The sequence below is a fragment of the Culex quinquefasciatus genome, chromosome 3, assembly GCF_015732765.1.
Source record: "Culex quinquefasciatus strain JHB chromosome 3, VPISU_Cqui_1.0_pri_paternal, whole genome shotgun sequence".
NCBI lineage: Eukaryota > Metazoa > Arthropoda > Insecta > Diptera > Culicidae > Culex > Culex quinquefasciatus.
This window is the reverse complement of record NC_051863.1, coordinates 197,557,464-197,580,784: the sequence shown is the minus strand read 5'-3', so window position 1 is coordinate 197,580,784 and position 23,321 is coordinate 197,557,464. Positions and strand designations below refer to the sequence as shown.

At 36.4% G+C, this 23,321-nt stretch overlaps 1 protein-coding gene across 9 annotated transcripts; it reads left to right on the top strand.

The window, feature by feature from the left end:
• The first annotated feature begins 624 nt into the window (after positions 1–624).
• LOC6031113 (calcyphosin-like protein) lies at positions 625–22,025 on the top strand. 9 transcript variants are annotated; one of them, XM_038262230.1, is made up of 5 exons: positions 625–642; positions 20,556–20,692; positions 20,866–21,143; positions 21,205–21,357; positions 21,415–22,025. In XM_038262230.1, the coding sequence occupies exons 2-5, from the start codon at positions 20,657–20,659 to the stop codon at positions 21,629–21,631; spliced, it is 684 nt and encodes a 227-aa protein (XP_038118158.1). In that variant the 5' UTR covers positions 625–642; positions 20,556–20,656; the 3' UTR covers positions 21,632–22,025. The 9 variants fall into 9 exon arrangements, with proteins under 9 accessions (XP_038118158.1, XP_038118160.1, XP_038118156.1 ...); XM_038262228.1 differs by lacking the exon at positions 625–642 and adding an exon at positions 678–807; XM_038262227.1 differs by lacking the exon at positions 625–642 and adding an exon at positions 8,779–9,096.
• The last annotated feature ends 1,296 nt before the right edge of the window (positions 22,026–23,321 follow it).

Below are 23,321 nucleotides of genomic sequence, written 5' to 3'. Positions count from 1 at the left end.
ATTTCGCATTTAGCATAATGCCTTTTTATGGGCCTATTTCTTGGCTAACCACCAAATGGGATTGCATTGACTACGTCTACCGTCGGAATTTTAGCACTCTTTACAGGAAAGCCGTTCGTCGTCCGGTATCCTGGGGCTACCACTGCCAGACTATTGGCGCCACGACGCGTGTCTCATGGGGGCTTCAAAAACTCAACAGAGAATTCAGTAAAACTATTTTGAAATAATGTATCTGGATGCCATCAGTTTCTGGGTGAAAGAAAACATTTCCAGTACAGAAATTCTAATTAATCAGATAATGATGAACCCGACAATTCATGTACCGAGGCAATTAAAAGCGTTTACCATCCTCCCACAAAAAAAAAGAAAAATAACACGCAGAGGTAGAGACAAAACTCTGCCAGAAGCCGTTTATGTTCGGCCCAACCCCTAGCACAAGTCAAGTCTCGCAACCCATGAAGCATAAAGTCGTACACCGACGGCGGCGCGGAGGCCGCACCCACCGTCACCGGCAACTTCTGGCATCGTTCCATGGTTTTGTGCTCCCCAGGAAGAGAAGCGGCGGGCCAGAGCAAGGAAAAATTCGTTTCCGAATTTGGTCCTCGGGCTCAGTTTGCCACACGCCACGCCACGGAACAAGTCGCTAGTATTATTCGGTTGTTTTTCTGTGCCTTGTGAAACGGACGGGATTGCCCCATCAGCCTTGCGAATTCTTGAAATTCGAGCCGCCAGAGATAGCATCATCTTCATCCGCTGCAAAGCTCAACGCTTCCGGAAACCAGGACCAGCAATAATACGATAATAAAGGTGCTCCCCTCGGAAACATGCAATTCGGTCTTATCGGTGAAAGTTTATCGGAAAATTGAGTGTCTAAAATGTATTGAGGGCACGAAATGCAACATATGGTCAGGCGATCTGAGTCGCGAAAAAAAAAGGTGGCTTCTTGCAGTTTCGCAGGTGGAAATTAACGGAATTGACAAGAAGCTAAAAAGTGTGGAATTTTAATAAAAAGTACCACGGGACTCCATCGAATGCGGTAAAATAATGCGGTGTGCCTGCGTGATCGGAGATGAAAATCGATGGCAAATCTCGGCGAAACTTGTTGAGTGTGGGCGATTTGGGGTGGCCGTGACCTACTTTCAACGGTCACCACTTTTTTTGTACTCGCTGTATTCTTAAGTGCAGCACAAAACTTGACTTCGCTCAACATTGAATATCATATAAGCTATGAGCAACTGCCAATGATCCAAACACATGAAAACTTTTTAATTTCATGTTGAGTATTTGATAATAAATATCGCAGAATATAACAAATAAATTCCAATAAAAGATGATATGTACAGTGCAACAATCGAAAAACAATCAAGAAGAGTCATGTTGAAGCATGATGTCTCCAGGAAAAAATATCTCATGGAAACAACTAATTGCGACAATTTATGAAGCTACTACAAATTATACTTTATGTTTCTGCCCCTTGGATCTGATCGCAATTGAGGGAGAGGGGACAAAATAACAAATTTCAAGCATTACGTTCTAAATTTTTAGGCAATAAGGCCGATGCAAACATTTTTTTTATTTATGTTTCTTGACTCTTTCCGAAGTCTCTCATAAAAAAGTGCATTATGCACTAGTTCACTGCCCATGTTTGCATCAATGTCCCATATGCAAAAAAAGCAAACCAAAACAAATGCATGGCGGGTTTGTTCCACACATAAGGCTACGCGCTATGTTTTCGTTAATAAAAAAAACTGGATTTCCACCAGATTTCTAGAGCACAGTATTAAACATTTTTTTCTGAAAGAGTACACGATTTTGAATCAAACTGCATCAATATATCAAAAGCGATGCAAATGTATAAGGGAAATTTTTGCAAACAGGAACAGTGCAGGTATTTCACAATCATTAATAAAAAGAAAAACAAAAATTTAAGAGTTGTTTTTGCGCTAAAATACTTGTTTTGTGCATACAAATTTTCTCAACAATAAAACATATTTAAAAAAAGGTTAAATCATTCCACACTTAATTACCAACGCAGGGAAATTCAGTTTAAATTGTTTTTAGTAAAAAAGTGTTTCTATCTCATTCTCCAGAATTCCATTCCCCAGAATGGTCCATTCTCCAGAATGATCCTTTCCCCAGAATGACCCATTCCCCAGGAATATTTAGAACCTTGAAAAACATGTTATGTTTCCCATTTGGTACAATGCCATTAAGCATAACGCCGTTTGGCAGAACATAATTTGGCATAATGACGCATAATGGTCAATTGGCATAATGATATTAAATTTTCAACATTAATTCAATATTAGAATCGTTTTAAAGAAGACATCGTGACTTTTTTTTTTGTGACTTGTGATAACTGCTGACACTAATTGATTTTTTTCATTCTTTAACAAGGGAAAACTCTCTTTACTAGGGATAACTGCTAGAGGAAAATTCAACTTGTGTCAGCATGCCGCAGTTATCTTAAGTCAAGGGAGTTGTTGTGAAGGCAAAAATCAACTTTAAAGCAAAATTTCAACTTATGCCCGCTGTTTGACAGTAAAGAAGGGAAAATTCTACTTCAAAGGGAAATTTAACATTTATAAAAAGTACTGCCAGACCAGAGAATTTTCCCTTCTTTAAAGAAGTCAAAATGCAACTTTAGAGGGAAAATTAAACTTTTGTCAGCAATTATCACAAGTTAAGAGAGTTTTCCTTTCAATAAAGAAGGAAACATTCAACTTTTGTTAGCAGTTATCACAATAAAGGCGTAATCTAAACACTTCACACTTTAAAACTGTTCACTTTTTGAAATAAAGTACATTCATAATAAAAATAAAACTTTTCTGGAGAATGGGTTATTCTGGGGAATGGATCATTCTGGGGAATGGGAATCTGGGGAATGGGATAGAACCAAACTACCATCACATTTCTCCGATTTTGGAAACAATTTTGTCGATTTTGAAAACATCTATCGGGAATCCAAAAAAAATGACAATTTTTGGGAACAAAAACATTGAATTGTTCATCTTCACGTCCTTCGAATGCTCTCTAGGCCGATGACAATATTTTTTGAAGTTTATGTCCTTTGGCTCTGACCAAAGTCGAGGACGGAGAAAAAAAAGGTAAAAAATTTAAACTACAAATCACGATTTTCTTTGAATGAAAAAAGTGTTTTAAAATGCAGCTGTCCAGTTGTTTTGCAATCATATGTTTCCAAAATATCTATGTATCGAAGATTTGTTTTTGCGGTGCTGTACATTGAAATTTCGAAAAAAAATCTTAATATTTTTGAAGCATCCCAAACATGCTAAATATAATTTGCAATGCAGAAAAATGCATTTCAGCATGTTTTCAGTTGATTAGACTTCTACTTCCATTGAAATTTTTAGGTTTTTTGATAAAAAAAATCTGATTTTTCGGACCTATTTTAAATGGGAGTAACATAAAATTAAAAATGCATTTTACACCAGCCCAGTTGATTTGCAATCATTGTTTTTCTAGTTATCAATGTTTCTTTTTAATAAATTGGCGAAAGAAAAAAACTTCTATTCGCACTAAAATGTTTGTTTTAAGTACTCAAAATATTACCTATTCCCAGTTCTTCTCATAAGTTTATCGAGTAAAATAAGCAGCTATCTGTTATCACAACGACAACAGAAAGTAATGACTACGGCACGATAACTGCTCGTTTTCATAGAAAGATCGATATATTTCAGGCGGGTTGTAAATGTATTGGGTTAGGGTCGTAAAATCTACCTCGTGTAAGCTTAGTGGTGAAATAGCAAAAAAAAGTGTGGTATGGTTTCTCAAATTTATTTATTTTGATTTCCTTCCACCGGCTAATTCAATCCATCACGCCAACAAACTTTCTTTGAGTATAAATATTGTGTTTTATCAACAAAGAAAAGCGGTTGCAGATTCGATGAAAAATATTGCGGAATTTCCAAAGCTACATTTATTAAACATTAAATTCATCGACCTGACCGTCAATTCAAAAAGTTGCAGAAAAATTGATACACTAAACTGATAACAGCCATGTGAGCTGTAACTTATGAATAATAAATCATACGGCATTTCATGATGTGGTGTTCCGATACGGAGTGAACATTTAAAATTACTTAACGGAAACCATCGCAGTCACGGTTCTGCAAGGACAATCGCTGATTGAAAATGAAAGCACCTAAAGCTGCTGTCCAGCAGCTTGAATAACGCAATCACAATAAATATTGTGTATCAAGTGATATTGTGTTGCAACTTTCGAGAAAGAAAAAAAAACTTTCCTTTTCGAGGACGAACTTAATCACAGTGTCACTTAAACTGTTATATGTGTCTCGAGGGGTTGATTTTCCATGTATTCACTGCTGACCATCGCATGCAATCGATGTCATTTTTCACGCGGTAAATACATTCTAACGGAAAGCCACCGTGGGTGGGGGAGGGAGGGCTGGGGAAATTGAGCCCATTTAATGTTTGTCTGATAATGGATGCAAGATAATGACATGTACGCGGGACATCAAGAAATGGAGCGATTTCCATTGTTTGGGCGATCAGCCAGGTATGAAGTAAGAATCGATATCGATCCAGATTTTCTGAAAAGCACAGATTCCAAACAGACGTGCCGAAAATGTTTAACAAAATTTTGGAATGAAAATCAATATCCTATATAATATTTTGCTGACATCACAGTCAAATTATTTTGATTTTTTGTTCAAAGAACTATACTATAATAATAATAATTCTTAAAAAGTGAAATTTTTTGGAAAAAATAGTGGTGGAAAAATGGTTCTCATGCACAAACTATGGGTCTGAAAATTTGGATTTTTGGGTCATTTATGACCCATCAGACCTGAAAGGGTTAAATCAATTTATAATGCGACGTTGTAATAAAATGTAGTATGAATAAATACATACTTCCAAAATAAAATAAAAAATCAAGCATCATTTTTTTAAACAAAAACAATCAAAATATGCTGGTATTGTAAAAAAATAACATAAATATTAGCCACTAAATTTAAATAAAGAAAGCAAAAAACGCAAAATTGTTCCATTTCAAAATGTATTTAACAAACTGATTTTGTTATGTATCAAGGTGTTAGTTTGGTATGTTTTGAAGATATTTTCATGACAGTTTTTTGCAGTTCTCCAAAATTGGGTGTTGGTGGGCTACAATAATGGATGTATTTTTGGTACAAAATTTAACTAAATTCCATACCTTATTCAATACGAAACATGTTAAAATATCCAACTCTGTGTCCAAAGCATCGTTAGAAGTCCCTCTTAAATACGCCCAATCGAAAAAGTTCATAAATTTTGATAGAATCAGTCATGGGACCATTCATAAACCACGTGGACACTTTTTGAGAATCTGTTACCCCCCCCCTCCCTTCGTGGACAATTGTCCATACAAAAAAAATCTTTTTTGTATGGATCGTGGACAATCGCCATACCCCCCACCCTAAAGTGTCCACGTGGTTTATGGATGGTCCCCATATTAGATTATGAGCAATTCTCTACCAAAACCGGAAATGGATTTTATTTGCATTTTTTGATTTGGCTCAAACTTTGTGGGGGCCTTCCCTATGACCAAAGAAGCCATTTTGCATCATTAGTTTGTCCATATAAATTTCCATACAAATTTGGCAGCTGTTCATACAAAAATGGTACGTATATATTCGAAAATCTGTAACTTTTGAAGGAATTTTTGATCAATTTGGTGTCTTCGGCAAAGTTGTAGGTATTGTTAAGGACTATTTAGAAAAAATAGGTACACGGAAAAAAATTTCCCGATTTTTTATTAACTTTTTTCACAAAACTCAAATTCCCAAAATACGTATTTTTTATTTTCGAGATTTTTGATATGTTTTAGGGACAAAAATCCGCAACTTTTGAGCTATAGAGAAACATGGTCAAAAATCTGCCGCCGAGTTATGATTTTTGAAAAACTGGTGATTTTGGAAAAATCGAAATTTCATACATAAAATTTTTGACCTCATTTTTTTATGCAAAATTGAATTTGCAATCGAAAATTACTTTACAGATTTTTCGATAAAGGGCCCCGTTTTCAAGATATAGCTACCGAAAGTTTGATTTCAGCGAAATATTTGCAGTTTTTCAATTTTTAAAAATAGTGACCATGAGTGACCATTTCTAAAATATTTTTTTTGAAAAGTTCAGAAAATTTGCTATAAAATTGTCTAAGAGACATTGAAGATTGGACCTCTGGTTGCTGAGATACAGCGGCTTAAAGAAAAAGAAACACGAAAATTGAAGTTTTCTAAGTCTCACCCAAACAGCCCACCATTTTCTAATGACGATATCTCAGCAATTAATGGTCCGATTTTCAATGTTAATACATGAAACATTCGTGAAATTTTCCGATCTTTTCGAAAAAAATATTTTGAAAAAATTTAAATCAATACTAGCATTTTTAATGGTCATAATATTCAATGTTTGGCCCTTTTAAAATGTTAGGTCAAAAAAATTTTATGTATGAAATTTCGATTTTTTCCAAAAATCACCAGTTTTTCAAAAAATCATAACTCGGCGGCAGATTTTTTGACCATGTTTCTCTATAGCTCAAAAGTTGCGGATTTTTGTCCCCTAAAACATATAAAAAAATCTCGAAAATCAAAAAATACGTATTTTGGGAATTTGAGTTTTTGTGAAAAAAAAGTTAATAAAAAATCGTGAAATTTTTTTTTCCGTGTACCTATTTTTTTCTAAATGGTCCTTAACAATACCTACAACTTTGCCGAAGACACCAAATTGATCAAAAAATTCCTTCAGAAGTTACAGATTTTCGAATATTTACGTACTATTTTTGTATGAACAGCTGCCAAATTTGTATGGAAATTTATATGGACAAACTAATGATGCAAAATGGCTTCTTTGGTCATAGGGAAGGCCCCCACAAAGTTTGAGCCAAATCAAAAAATACAAAAAATAAAAATGGTCGAAATCGGCCGGTTTTGTAGAGAATTGCTCTTATCGTTTGTTTGGTTCCCATTTAACATGTACACATGCTACATACATCGTAAATAGTCAAAACAGGGCCGATTTTCATCAAATAACAATGTCGCATTTTTTTATGGGCCATACTGTATTACCACGATTTTTTTTTACTGTTTAGTGTTTTGCCATAAAGCAATTCACAATCAAAAGCATATGTTGCGACGGAGCGCGTCCGAAGCAGCCCCTTGTTCTGCGTCAGTGTCAGTGTTTTGTGATTGTTTGACTGGTGCCCGTGCTGTCGCTTAGAAATAAAAAAATAAGATCAAAACAATTTGAGTAAGCGGGAGCACGGGCGCAGCTGAAGAATTTAGCTGTGAAAAAACACCAAAGATGTAAGTTTTGTAATTTTTGTGAACTATTAGTGTTATTTATTAATAAATAAGCTTTAGTTTTGTAGCGAGTGGAAAAGAACGAAGTTTTCTTTTAATCACTTCGCTGACAGAACCGGTGCCCGGTTCAGGACATCCCCCGCGACTCAACAGCATAGGAAAAATAATCCCCAATTAAGGAGGTTAAGAAGGGATTAGACTTTCACAAACAAACACTAAACAAATTCGCACTTTTTGACAGTTGGCCTGCATTCCTGTGCAGAAACGTCAGTACAGTACATTTTTCTTTGTTTGCGAGTTTGGAAAACTTTCAAACAGAAAAGTGCAAGTTTGTTTGCTTGTTTGTCATAGTCTAATTTTATTTGACTAGAGCCACCTAACCAATGTACCAAAAATAATATTTCTCATGGAGTCAACAATAGGCTATGCAATCACTCTTAAAATGAAATTCTTAGTTTGACCTCCAGGACTCACCTTCACGTATACATATCGACTCAGAATCCAATTCTGAGCAAATGTCTGTGTGTGTGATGGGATGTTGGCTCAACCAATTGTGTCTGTTTCGTCGCTATTGAAAATTATAAAGTTATGTTGAGTACTTCTAAAAGTTATGCTAAAAAACGATTTTGACAGAAGTACGGAAAATTGTAAAAAGGGTGGTTTTTTGTAAGAAAACCCACCACGTTATACATTTTTGGTAAGGTATTGAAACGACCTCTCCAACGCGTTCAAAATATTGAAGATCTGACAACCCTATCAAAAGTTTTAAGCACTTAAATGTTATTTATGCACTTTTTTGAGGCCGGATCTCAAACATACTGATGAAAAAGTTGTCCGGATATATCATGTGATCTGTCGTTGGATAGGTAATCAAAAAACCTTTCAAGCGAGTTCTAAAGATTTGATATCTTTTTGGTCTTTTTTGGATAGCATTTGTGAAGAAGGCACTAACCACATAGGGGTGGATTAGGTAACGTTTTATTTTTGTAATTTCATTGCCAAACTACTTACTTTTCCTGTCATTTTTGAATGACGAAATGGCTTTTTTTTTTCATCGATGCTGTTATGAAGTTTTGGAATTTTGTTTGGTTTAATACTTACAAAACACAATATAACGCAACATTTTTACATTTGTAATTTTTAAATTTGCTGAAATGAAATTAGTTGATTAGTTAGATGAACAATTTTCAAGTGTTGTTTATTTTTTTAACTAATCGTTTAAAATAAAACAATGAAATAAATCTAGAAATCATTTTTACGATAAGCACTTCATCTGTTCAGCAATCTTTGGCCGTGGCAATATTGCACTTTTGTGAGCAGCGCGCGTACTGAAAGAGAGGAAAAATACAGTCTCAGGTCAGCCACACACCACGTATCCAAAGCAATTTGAAAGAGTTGTGATATCGTTTCTTGCTCGCAACGCCGGCAGTGTTGCTACCAACAAAGCACACTACAACACCAACAGAATTCAAACGGGGAGGGCCACCAATTCACGTGGCTCTGAGCTTCAGAGGAGAACTAGTTTCCATCATTCGCGATTTGCGCTTTCGGCGGTTCGGTCTAGTTTTGCGGTGTTTTGCTTTGCGCTTCAAATCTGGAAGTGTGTTATTTAGCGGAAAGTTTGTGACAGGAAATTTTGTGCAACCTGTTGCTCACAGGTGTTGGTGAAAAGTGTGAAATTTAGCGCAGTGATAAAGAACAATTTTCGAGTTCATTTTTCTCATCGGTCGCGGAAAAGCAGCGATTTTTCAACTGTTGGGCGTACCATTGTGTAAATATATCTTTTATACCTTATTTTTTTACACAATACTCAAAATTATTAATTACCATATAAACAAGAGAGAGTATAACATCAATGCTAGCAAAGCGTTACAAATTCAATTCCGAGCTGTTAAGTGACCTTGTGCGTGTGTTCAGAATGATTCATGGAATGTCGTCAGCTACTCGGCTGAATGCACTGAATAAGACAACGACCATCATACCAGATGAGTGTCGGAGCTTGTATTTTCCTAGTCAAGTGGCAACTATGTTAAATATATGGCTTATTCATCAAATCGAGGCGAGAAAATCCCCTTCGAGGCAGGCCAATCATCACGCTAGTAGCCACCTTAATTCGCATTATTTCTTAAACTAAACCAACCCCAATGTAAGCCGGTCAATTAGGTGAGTTCGGCATCGGTTACGTCGAAGTCGATTTCGTCGCGCTCGCAAGGTTTTCAATTTTTATTATTTTATTTTGCTCAGAAAAATCCCTCTGTATTTGGTTGCTCACTTAAGCAAAAACAAAAACTAAAACAAAGAAGGGGTAATAATTTCACGCCCGGCTGGGTTTCCCTTGGCAGGCTGAGCGACTCACAACATCTTGGAGCTGTGGTATTAAACGGACGGAAGCCAAAGATGGGAAAACCACGCGGGTTGAACGCGCTTTGCTTCGCAGTTGAGCTTCGCAAGCAGAACGCCCGCTAATAATTTGGCATTTGCTCATTTAAGAACAGCAGCTGTTTGCCAAGTTGAGACGATAATGTGTTATTTTCACTTTCTATAATAATAGCCCGATGTGACACTGGCCGTGGACCAAGCCTTAAAAAAGCAGATGTAGATTGAATGATGGAACAAATTTATTTTTTTCCTTTTTCATGAGATTTAGAATGTTCGCTTAAAAAGTTTGTCCAATAGACTAATAAAGTGGAAGACATTTTTGTTGTACAACATTAGAAGTAAATTTGGCTAATACTACGAAAATTTAAATTTAGTGAAAGCACGTATCTTTTGCATCTGGACCATATATCGGCGATTATCCCACTAATTATCAAATCAGATCAAATTTAAACACTACATTGAATATAAAAGACAATGAACTGCAATAGAGCTTCAATTTTGGCCTGAGAATGCGTTTTTTTTTTCTTTTTTTTTTCTATTTCATGAAGATCGAACGGATTGATGCAATTGATCTAAAACTGATATAATTAAATTTTTTATTATTTACCTCATCTTATTTTCAATTTTAAATCAAAATAAGACCTTATTTGAAATTATAGATTACTTACAGTCAGCATTATTTAATAACTTTATTTAATTATATATTTTAAAAAGATATTTTTTTTCAATTCTGTTTTGAAAATACCTACTTTTCCTGTCGTTCTATAGTGACAAAATGGCTGACTGTTGTTACCAAAAATAACAGTGCTGAAAAGTTCATTATAGCACTAATTTTAGTGCGGAACAGTTCAACATTCAGCACTTGTTTTAAAAAGTAAAACTTTTTAACATTGCTTTGTTTTTTGAGTTGACCATACACACGGACGTCAATCTAAAGTGGGAAAACAAAAGTGCGTCATTTTTACCCAACTCGTAGCGCCGTTGGATAAATTTACTACTCGTGCTGACAAAATGAGCATTTTGGGACTTGTTGCAACAACTATTTTGTATAGTTTTATTTTTGCTTTATGAAAAAAATAAAAAAATAATGAATGTTCTTCCAAATTTTATGTTTATATTCGTTCATTTTTAGTGGTCATTGACACTGCTAGTAGAATTTTTCTGACAGTATTCGGTCCATTTCACATCCTTCAATTATTACGTTTAGCCTGTTAACTGTTGTGTTTTAAAATTGTACTATTGATTTTTATGTCAAAACCCGTTTTACTTGGTTTTCTGAAACATAAATCAATTTTCACCTACCTTTTAAAAATGTCTCCTAAGCACAGGAAACTATGGTGCATAAGACCTTTTAAAAACGTACTCTAGATTTACTTTAAAGTAGCAATAAATCACGTTAAATTATGTTTTAGTTTAGGCTAGAATATAAGTAAAAAGTAAAGTAAATCTTTCCCTGTTCCTGAGGGGAACACCCTTGAAGAGTATCGGGGCCGGCATTTAAAAAGCGGATTCAGTGGCAGTTTTCAATTTAACTAATGTTAACATGTTAAGGTTAATGTTAACATTCCATAGGTCGCCTTCCTAAGGTGTCGTTGATAAGGTCCAGCTTGTGACGATGCACTACCTTCCCTTTACTAAGCAATCGAATCCAGAAAGAAACGATCACCAGTTGTGTTGGTCCGAGCCGGGATTTGAACCCCGATCTACCGCTTACAAGGCGGAAGCGTTACCACTAGGCTACGTAACTCGGTAAATAGAATAGAATATAAGGTATAACAAAAAAAAAACTGTGTATACTTGTTTAGGAGTTAAAAAGATATCATTCACCGGTCCCATGTTTGAATATTCAAATCATGATACATAATGCATCAATTTAAAAAAAACATTGCTACGTGTTTGTGTCGTAAGATAACATAAATTGTACAATCCCAAAAAAACATCAAAACCACCTCCGGAAACCCAAAATCGATTCAGCAGTCAATTCAAATAAATAAAACAGTTTAGTTAATGAGCATGAGCAGAATCAAAGCCTTTAAAAAAATATTGAAGGAACGAAATTCTCCAGCGTTGTAACATCACGCTACATATTCGCTCCATAGCAGAATGTTGATTCTTAAGGCAAATTTAATTTACTTTCAACATATGTAAAAATATTGACGTTTTCCTTGAAATTTCCAAGTGATGATCAATTTTCAGGGAAGTTGATGAATGTGTTCACCTCAAAATTTAGGATTTAGGAAACATGAAACAAGTCAAATTATCAAAAAGATAATACCTTTTTTAATATTTTTTATTTGTATAGACAGTTGTTGAAAAAATACATGACAAAATTTAAAAAAAAAAACAGTTGCAAAACCTGTTGAAAGTAATTTAAATCTAAACTCGTAGCCACCTATCGTCGACTAGCTTAAGCACATCAAACTAAAAGCACCATCACTCCCATTTCCATTCAAACGAAGAAATTTAAGGCACCCACGACAAAAGCCCGAAACGAATTAAGCTTAATAGTTTATTTTTTCGCCGACCGCGCCGCCTACTTCACCACCCACCAATCTATGAAAAAAGCGAAAGTTCTCCATCGATAACTGCTTTTCAGTGAAGGAGTGAAAGAAGAAAAACAGCGTTTCGCACAATGTAGAACACGAAACGCAGCAAAAGGGAAAGTCGGAAAATGGTTAAAACATGTTCTAGAGCCGTCGTCGTCGCGAACGCGGTTTCCTTGGCATCCGCCGGTATAAACAAACTGGCACAAACTGTGTTGGTTGGAAGGGGGGTTGGGTGGTTCGTGTTGGCGAATTGCGATAGACAATTTATGAATGGATTTTCATGATCAATTTGCTGGTTGTTAATTGGACAATGTCAATTTGCCGTTCCGATTCTTTCAATTATTCAATTTTTCAAATATTGGGAACAATCGATTTGATTACACTGTGGAAAGAAATCCGGTATGCAATGGCTCGTTTCTCGTTTTTTTGTACGGGTGTATCCCCTGAATGGCTGCAATACATTGCATGGTGGCGTTTCACGATATGATTATTGCATCAGTCCCGGGCGTGTTGCGTGATGCGCCTGCAGATATGCAAACACACGAGACTGTTGTTGACACACAGATTCATGCAACTGTCTTTATTGATTTTCTCTTTACAAGGAAAGTGCAATTTATCGGCAATCACTGTTACTTCTACTAGTGATTGTCCATTTTGGCCTGCTAAAAGTTATGACAAGAAAATTGACTTGAGTAAACATGTTGATAGTAGGCTTTGGCAGGTTTGTATACCTGTCTGTCATCAAAGTCAATTTGATAATGTTCCGGTCGATGTCCGGGCGAACAATCGGCCTCCCTTCTGCTAGCGGGAGGTGCGTTGTGTCCTTGTTCGCACACTGGCATTTTCCATTATTAATCAGTTAATTTTTCTTCTTTCGTTTTCCTTCGACTGGCCGAGTTCACCTACTTTTCCCAGGGTTCTGCTATACTAACAAGCCCTCTGTAGCTATTTATACTAGTGGGAATCGGCATCGGCGGGTACACAACATCGAGCCTTTTGCCTACCACTTTTGCCGTGGCTAGGATTAGTCTGTGCTTTACCTTAGCCGGGATAACAATTCCGTCCGTCGAGTTTAGTTAGTCGTTTTTTTGAATTCGGTCGGTTGATAAATTGGTTCGAAATTGTGCCGCAAATCCGGACAATCCTTCACAGTGTAATATGAATAGTTCAGAAGTAGTGCAGTTTGAACACTCTTCGACGGTGGATTTCAAGTAAAGCACCGTAATCGTGTCTTGCCATAGGAATAGCACAGCGGAATTACCGCACTGCTACAACGCAATACATCTACCTCAGTTACGAGTCGAGTAGCAGTCATTTATACCAAGCCACATCCTGGAAAGGTTCCAGAGAAACAAAACCACGGATACTGCGTTCTATCAAACAGTGTCCACCATGCGATCCGTTCACAGGTTCAACCACAGAATATCCCTGAAGGTAATTCTTATTTCTAAGCTGCGACCCCAATTTCCATTTACCGTGCTGTGAGGTTTATTTAAAACTTGAAGTTTTCAAACACAAAAGTTCAAATCAACTCCATCAAACGGTACCGGTACTATCAAATCAGTGGAGGAACCTTCGAAAGAATCGTTGGACCTTTCACACCCTCCTCGTGGAGGGCGAACTCGACGTTGAGCATTTATTGTTCAGATTCGCTCAAGGATCCAACAACTGTGAGGCATCCTGTTCTCCAACACCTCTAGCTAAAGTAAAAAAAGAGAACACACATTCAAATAGGGTGGAAGGACCGGCAACACCTTTGAAGTCGAAATTCTCACTCCACCAGTCCTGTTATGGCCCGGATTGGGGTCACCGGTGTAATTTTTTTTTTTTTTTTTTTTTTTTTTTTAAATTTATATTTATTCAAATTTCTTTTCCATGTACATTCATTCAGTTAAAATATTATTGAGTGTCCAATCACAAACGATGACTTTTCACCTCAATTTTAAATACTAGCAACTTTCATTTATTCATGAAATATTGTAGCTTTCGCTATTCAGTGATTTCAAATGTAGGAGGTCCTACATGTACAAAAGGGAAAAGGGATACCTTAAAACTAACTTATAAACTATATAAAGAGCGGATCAATGCAGCTGAAGACTGCAATGATTTTTGTCGAAATGCATCAATTATCTTATTGGACATAACATCCAAAGTGTCAACTTCGGCTAATTGATGAAGTTCACTGGTGCTGAACCAGGGAGGAAGTTTCAGAATCATTTTCAGAATTTTGTTCTGAATCCTCTGAAGTTTTTCTTCCTGGTTAAGCAACAGCTTGTCCAGATCGGCACAGCATAAAGCATGGCAGGTCTGAAAATTTGTTTATAAATTAACAGTTTATTCTTGAGACAAAGTCTAGAATTCCTGTTTATAAGTGGATACAAACATTTAATATATTTGTTACATTTAACCTGGATACTTTCAATGTGATCCTTGTAAGTAAGGTTTTGTCAAAACCAAGTCCAAGATATTTCACTTGATCCTCCCACTTTAAATTTACCTCATTCATCTTTATAATGTGATGACTTTTGGTTTAAGAAAATCAGCCCTTGGTTTGTGAGGGAAAATAATAAGTTGAGTTTTGCAGCATTTGGAGTAATTTTCCATTCTTTCAAATAAGAATTGAAAATATCCAAGCTTTTTGTAATCTTCTTGTGATGACACGAAGGCTTCTGCCTTTGGCGGAGATGCTTGTGTCATCAGCAAAAGTGATTTCTGACATCCTGGGGCAAATCAGGCAAGTCAGAAGTAAAAATATTGTATAAAATTGGACCCAAAATGCTTCCTTGAGGGACGCCAGCACGTACAGGTAGTTGATCAGATTTGCTATTCTGATAACATACCTGCAGAGTACGATCCGTCAAATAATTTTGAATAATTTTCACGATATAAATCGGAAAATTAAACCTTTTCAATTTCGCAATCAAACCTTTATGCCAAACACTGTCAAATGCTTTTTCTATGTCTAGAAGAGCAGCGCCAGTAGAATAGCCCTCAGATTTGTTGCTTCGAATCAAATTTGAAACTCTCAACAACTGATGAGTAGTTGAATGCCCAAGGCGAAATCCAAACTGCTCATCAGCGAAAATTGAATTTTCATTAATGTGCGTCATCATTCTATTAAGAATTATTCTTTCGAATAATTTACTAATAGATGAAAGCAAACTAATGGGCCGATAGCTTGAGGCTTCAGCAGGATTTTTATCCGGTTTCAAAATCGGAATTACTTTGGCATTTTTCCAACTACTGGGAAAATATGCCAAATCAAAACATTTGTTGAAAATTTTGACCAAGCAACTTAAAGTTGCTTCTGGTAATTTTTAATTAAAATGTAAAAATGCCATCCTCACCAGGGGCTTTCATATTTTTAAATTTTTTGATAATAGATTTTATTTCATTCAGATCCGTATTAAAAACTTCATCTGATGAAAATTCTTGTTCAACAATATTCTGAAATTCTATTGAAATTTGATTTTCAATAGGACTCAAAACATTCAAGTTGAAATTATGAGCACTCTCAAACTGCTGAGCAAGTTTTTGAGCTTTTTCCCCATTAGTTAATAGAATATTATCACCATCTTTTAAAGAAGGGATGGGTTTTTGAGGTTTCTTAAGAACCTTTGAAAGTTTCCAAAAAGGTTTGGAATAAGGTTTAATTTGTTCGACATCTCTTGCGAACTTTTCATTTCGCAGGAGAGTGAATCTGTGGTCAATAACCTTTTGCAAATCTTTTGAATTCGCTTCAGTGCAGGATCACGAGAACGTTGATACTGTCTTCGGCGAACATTTTTCAGACGAATCAGAAGCTGAAGATCGTCATCAATAATGGGAGAATCAAATTTGACTTGGACTTTAGGAATAGCAATATTCCTAGCATCCAAAATTGCATTAGTTAAAGATTCCAAGGCTGAATCAATATCAGCTTTGGTTTCTAAAACAAAATCATGATTTAAATTATTCTCAATATGATGCTGATACCTGTCCCAATTAGCTTTGTGGTAATTAAACACAGAACTATTGGGTCTGGTAACTGCTTCATGAGAAAGTGAAAAAGTTACTGGAAGATGATCAGAATCAAAATCAGCATGAGTCACTAAAGGACCACAATACTGACTTTGATTTGTCAACACCAAATCAATTGTTGATGGATTTCTAACAGAAGAAAAGCAAGTTGGCCCATTCGGGTATAAAACCGAATAAAGACCAGAAGTGCAATCTCTGAACAGAATTTTACCATTGGAATTTACTTTTGAATTATTCCAAGATTGGTGTTTGGCATTAAAATCACCGATGATCAAAAATCGAGATCTATGCCGAGTAAGTTTATTCAAATCCCCTTTGAAATAATTTTTATTTTCCCCAGTGCATTGGAATGGCAAATATGCAGCTGCAATCATAATTTTCCCAAAAGAAGTTTCAAGTTCAATGCCCAAACTTTCAATAACTTTTAACTTAAAGTCACGTAACGTGCTATAAGTCATACTACGGTGGATAACTATTGCAACTCCACCGCCATTTCGATTCATTCGGTTATTAGTTATAACTTTATAATCTGGATCACTTTTCAAATAAGTGCCAGTTTTTAAAAATGTTTCGGTTATAACAGCAACATGCACGTTATGAACTCGTAAAAGTTGAAAAATTCATTTTCTTTCGCTTTTAAAGAGCGAGCATTAAAATTCATAATATTGATGGAATTACTTAGATCCATGATTAAACTTCAGGGTAAGAACAACATCATTCGCAAATTTTAATCCAATCTGGATTGCTTCCATCATGGATGTAGCATTACTCATTGTTTGAATCAAACCAAACAGTGAGTTTTGCAAAAAGTCATTTTTCAAACGTAACATCGCCGAGATCAGAAGATCCCAAAGCGTTGCCAGCAGAAAAATTTTCAAATGAGATTTGAGGTACCTGCCCAATTTCAGAAAGATTGGTAGAGGATTTAAAATTCGTGGATGAACCCGAAACGACGTTAGCATAAGAAATGCCATTGTTGTTACCTAACTTTTCCACGGTAGGGGTATTTCTAGCATTGTTCGAGTGAGACAGCACGAACGTTTGATTTAAAGATGCAGGTACAACCTGACTTTGAGAAAATTTCGGTTTGGATTTCGGCTGATGCTTAGCACGAGAATCCAAAACCTTTTTTCTGATGGGGCAATCCCAGAAATTTGATTTGTGATTTCCACCACAATTTGCACATTTAAATTGGGTGACTTCTTTCACGGGACAATTGTCCTTGTCGTGAGAAGAATCCCCGCAAATCATGCATTTTGGAACCATGGCGCAATGATCAGTACCGTGACCGAATGCCTGGCAACGCCGGCACTGGGTCAGATTCTGGCCATTATCGCCATGTTTCTTAAAATGCTCCCACTTTACCCGTACATGGAACAAAAACTGTACTTTGTCCAAAAGTTTCAAATTGTTGATTTCATTTCTGTTGAAATGAATCAGATAAAATTGTGAAGTCAAACCAAAGCGAGAAATATTCCCGTTTGATTTTTTCTTCATCGGTATTACTTGGGATGGGGCAAAGCCAAGCAACACCTTAAGTTCGTTTTTGATCTCATCCACCGACAAGTCGTTGGAGAGACCTTTCAGGACCGCCTTGAATGGACGAGCATTCTTGGTCTCATACGTGTAGAAATTGTGTTTGTGGTTTTTCAAATAACCAACAAAAGTTTGGTGATCTTGTAAAGATTCCGTCAACAAGCGACATTCTCCTCTTCGACCAAGCTGGAACGAAACCTTCAAATTGCAAGTTTCCTTGCAATTCTTCAGTTGCGTTCGAAAGCTGGCCAAATCGGAGACGGAAGTCACAACAATTGGCGGAGCCTTTACTCGTTTCTCGACGGCAGAAGGCTCAGTACGAGGAGAAGGTTCCTTGTAATCAGTTTCGGATAAAACACCGAAACTGTTTGTCAATGGAATTGGAGGATTGACCTCACATTCAGAATCAGAATCAGACCTCAGAAGAGGCTGTTTTCGTTTTCTGTTTCCGTTAGCCGGTTTAGCGTTCAAACGCTTCACCGACGTAACGACCAAATCTTCAGAAGATTTGCGTTTACCTTTGTTTTGACGCATTTTGCAAGCAAAGTTCTCTTAAAAGATGGCTTCGTTTGTAAAATACAACAAAATTTCAGGCGGGGTTAGTCTTGAAAAGACTGTTTAGAATTTTGGAAAATAACTCAGGTAGTCTTTAAAAAGACTGTGAATTTTGTTTTGAAATAACTCTGAGCTTAGGTAGTAAAAAATACCGCAGCTCTAGTGTCCGTTCACCACGAAGGTTCGCAAGACACTGAACCACCGGTGTAATTATTTTATCGAATCGGACTGGCTGCGTGCCACGGTTGGACGCATGTTTTGCCTTTTAACACTCGTGCGGAACTTCAACAGGGGTTCGCGTACACGAACATCAATTACGAGGGATTGTTTGTTTATACAATAAAGTTTTAATAACACAAACAATGACTGTTAACTTCAAATAAACCCGAGGACTTACAAGAAATTATGGAAAATCAAATTTATGTTCAATATGAATTTGATAAATTTTTCGGACGTTGCCATGATTCTCTCTCAAAAACACAACAATAACAAAAAAACAATGCAATTAAAAAAATATTAACTGCCAAAATATTACAAACACATAGAAAAAGGCCTAACTCAGTCAGAAAAAAATGCTTATGAAAAATCCGGAAAATACAGTCCAGACTCGATTATCCGAAGATTCGATTATCCGAAGGTTTGTATGGGACTTCAAATAATCTAATCACGAACAAAAAAAAAATTTCTTTTTCTAGTTTTTAACATCAAATACGAGTTCTGCGACCTACGTTGAGTCGAATTTGAATTGTTGATTACCTATTAAATAATAAAATGCATTTTTTCAATATTTCGTCACCGCCATATTGGATTTAAAAATTCTAAACCACTTTAGCGTAGTTAAGGGGTTAAACCCGAAGTGATTTTTTCCGACGCCTTCGGGTAGTCGAGCCTGGACTGTAATGCAAATGCAACAAGATAACATAAACAAGAGAATTACAAAATTTATAAGCTATGGGAAAATAACAAATTTTCACTTAAAGAATCAAAAATCCAGCGTGAACCAGTCTAATTATTGACGTCTGAACGCAACAATCAATGGCATGAGTTGGAGAAATTGAAAAAGTTGCTGTTGCTGCTATTTTCTACTACATGTATCGCAAGGACTACCGAAAGCTGCTGTTGGTGAAAAAGTTGGACCGAGTTCAATCGCCTTGACAAGCACTCGCATGTCGATTACAATAGAACGTGCTACGCCGTGAAGATTTTGGCTAATTGTGAAATGAAAAAAATAGAATCAATAACCTTTCAGATGGATGAACTATATTATGACTGGTGTGACTTGACAGTTATTCATCACAATAGCTGACATTGACTGCCAATTAGCTATCTATAGTTAAGGTGACATGACACGGGTCAACGGTCGAATGTCATTGGAGGCGGAGGTTACAGTCCTTGTCACCTTGTGGAACTACATCCAAAACCAAGAATAATGAAGGGACAATATTTGAACGATTTACTGGGCGGAGAATGGAACAAATCTCTAATCGGGGCACGCAAACGGGGTGAATTTTTCCGCCTGACGTCATTCCGTGGGCTCGATATCCTGTTCAATAATTCATATCGAATCGGCCTTAAGCTAACTGATTGAATTTGTTCGCGATGTTGGGAGACCTTGACCCGGAGGGAACTGTCGAGAGGGTACTTTAATCTTGGACACGAGGAAAACAATTGAGAGTTAATGCAAAAGCTTAATTAAATTATCTCGCTCGTACTAATAACAAATTTATAACCTCAATGAGGATCAGTGATCTGCAAACTAAAAATAATACAATTTAATAAAATAATTTCATGATTTTTCTGCAACGTTTTCCGCCAAGCTACACACCCGTGCTACCACTCTGGTATCGATCGAAGCAAGTGCGGCAGTGACAGGACGCAGTTTTGGAAATTTTCCTCCAAAGTTTGGAAATTTGATTCAGCCCACGACTAAAAACAAGCTAATCGACAGTGAAGGTGTAAAGGAAAGCATATGTTTCCATCTGGCACTAAAGTTGACTTATTTGTACCTTAAACAAAAAAAAACAGCTCAAATTGTAGTGAATAATAAATTTTGCAAAAAAAAAAGTTAGTTTTTATAGTGAAAATCGGTGCTTAGTGAAATTTAATATTTTTAATGTTTCTGAGGGGAACACTTTTATATCGGAGCCGCATTTACAAAGCGGATCCAGTGACTATATCTTACTTAAATCCTTAGGTCGCCTTCCCTAAGGAATCCAGATAAGGAGCCACGACCTTCCCTAACAAGGCGACACGTAACCAGAAGGAATACAGCCGCCAGTGGCGTCAGTGCAAGTCATGTCTCATATTCACTTGGCTCAGTCGGAAATATGGGTTCGTTTAAATATTACGCGACACAATTCTGACTGCTCACTTACGTTACAAATGTCCAATACAAAATTAAAATACAAAAATATTATGATTGGTGAATACTCGTAATAGTTCAATCGCTTGCAATAATCAGCATATTAATTATTATTAAAAAATAAATTTCCTTTCATCCCCAGATGGCACATCGCCCCGTCAGTGCAATGTCTCGTCAAGAATCTGAAATGATCAACCGCAGCCGCCGGGCTCTATCCTCGGGCACGCTGACCGACTCGATCGAGAAGCTGCGCCACATGTGCCTGGCCAGAGGTGCCTCGGGAATCCTCGGCCTGGGACGCTGCTTCCGCCGCATGGACGACGACGGCAACAAGGCCCTGAACCTGGAGGAGTTTACCAAAGGTCTGCTGGACACCGGGCTGGACGTTACCAACGAGGAAGCCTCCGAGATGTTCAACAAGTAAACTTTAAGCCACAGATGCATCTTGCCGAATAAAACTGATACTCTGTGTTCGTTACAGGTTTGACACTGACGGAAGCGGTTCCGTCAACATGACCGAGTTCCTGATTGCCATCCGGCCTAATATGTCCGAGTCGAGGAAGCAGATTGTCGGGGCTGCCTTCGCCAAGCTGGACAAAACCGGAGACGGAGCAATCACCGTTGAGGATCTAAAGTAAGTTTGCAATCAAACCTACCCAAACACTCTAATGACCAACAATCTCACTTCCAGGAACGTCTACTCGGTCAAGAACCATCCCCTATACATCAGCGGAGAGGAAACGGAGGACAACATCCTGCGAAAGTTTCTGGCCAACTTTGAGGAGAACGGAAACGCCGACGGAACGGTTACCAAGGAGGAATTCCTCAACTATTACGCCGGGCTGAGCGCTTCGATCGACTCGGATGCCTACTTTGATCTGATGGTTCGCCAGGCTTACAAGCTGTAAAGGGGCGCGTTTGACACTGCTATTACCATTGCTATTCTGTGTATGTTCTAAGTCGTTACAAATGCAACAATTATTTATTTATTTTACATACTTTAGAACTTACAAACTGCTGTTTGGAACATAGAATCTATACGTTTTAACGTGATAATCCGCCCAAAAGTTTAAGGCTAACGGTATGTTCGACGCAACTCTGTCTCCTCTAATCAATTATCTTGTTTCTAAAACCATCACAATTCGAATCTTAAGAAACATTCTATTTTGAAAATAACAACAATGCATTTCTGTGCTGGTTTGATGAAGAAATAAAAATGATTTTAAAACAAGAGGGACTTAAATCATAATCTGCGACAATGCGAGAGAGAGAGATAGAAATAAAGGTATGTTCAACAGAAAACACTTCTGATTATTTTTGAAAGAAAGCCCTCAAAACGAACAAAAAAAGGTAAATTTAGAGTTTTTCAAGATCCTATAAGCTTTTGTGTTCATACAGGAAAAAACATTATCAAAAAAGCTCCAAGAATGCCGGTTGATTAAACATCAAATTTCGCAAATTTATGCTGATTGTTAAACATCTTTCCAGACTCGGTAACTCTGTGCAATACTCGACGTTCTCGCAAAACGACTTTTCATTATTATTTTTTATTTGGATGATACTTTGTCCATCAATTCCGTACGTTAATTTAATTTAAGGCTCTGAAAGGCATCATTCCCGATCCGCCATTTTTGTTTTAGAAAAACATTCAAATCTTGATTCAAAATGTATCAATCAAAAATGGTTTTCTTGGTGTTGTTTGTAGAAGCATTTTACATATAGTGATGTTTTTTCATTTCGATTTACTATCTCTGGACCCTTAACTCAGAACCAACATCGACAGTCATTGTCCCAAAAGTGAAAGACACCATCTACCACCTTAATCTAAAACAATATTTTTTTGATACAGATTGGAAATTACTTTTATCAAATTGTGATTACGAGCACCGTTTTCGAATTATAATTTTTAGGCTTTTTTTTTAATTTTAAAAGTAGTGTCTATAAAAGATACATTTGGAAACTTTCCTTTCAAAAAATGAAAATTAGGAAAAAAATATATTTCTAATCCCAAAAAAAAGGGGAAATTCTATCAGCGATTGTAAGATTCTGCTGTTTTTTAAAGATTATGATACATTTTTGCAGTAAACAATTAATATTGTTGTAAGAGTTATTCTCAACGTTTTCGCAAATCGATTTTTCTTTGTATTTTGATTTGAATGATTAGTTTCATACACGGCTCCATACAAATTTGGCGGTTGGTAATACAAAATTGGCATGCGAATATTTGAACATCTGTATCTTTAGAAGGAAGGTTCGATTTTTTTTTTTGGCTTCGGCAAAATTGCACGATTGATTATGCTTTTTCAGAAAAAAATATTTACGCGAGGGAAAATGACCTGTTTTTAAATTTGGCTTTTCATAATCATAAATATTTTTTTTTTTTTCGAAATTTGTTAATAAGTTTTAGAGGGCATAAGGCCGTTGCAAATATTTTTGAAAGTTTATGTGCAAACTTGGTTCGAAAAATCGGGTGGCAAAAAAAATCATAAAACTGCGAAATTTCAATGGAAGTAGAAGTCTAATCAGCTCGAAACAATCTAAAACGTTTTTTTTTCATTGATAATCATATTTAGCTTATTTGGACTTGTTAAAACATAT

What these genes read in the sequence shown, in the direction of transcription:
- LOC6031113 (XM_001841906.2), top strand. Translation starts at nt 13,643, where the DNA reads ATGCGATCCGTTCACAGGTTCAACCACAGAATATCCCTGAAG. An exon ending in ACCACAGAATATCCCTGAAG is followed by an intron (nt 13,685 to 20,865) that starts GTAATTCTTATT and finishes TTTCATCCCCAG; the next exon opens with ATGGCACATCGCCCCGTCAG. An exon ending in GCCTCCGAGATGTTCAACAA is followed by an intron (nt 21,144 to 21,204) that starts GTAAACTTTAAG and finishes TGTTCGTTACAG; the next exon opens with GTTTGACACTGACGGAAGCG.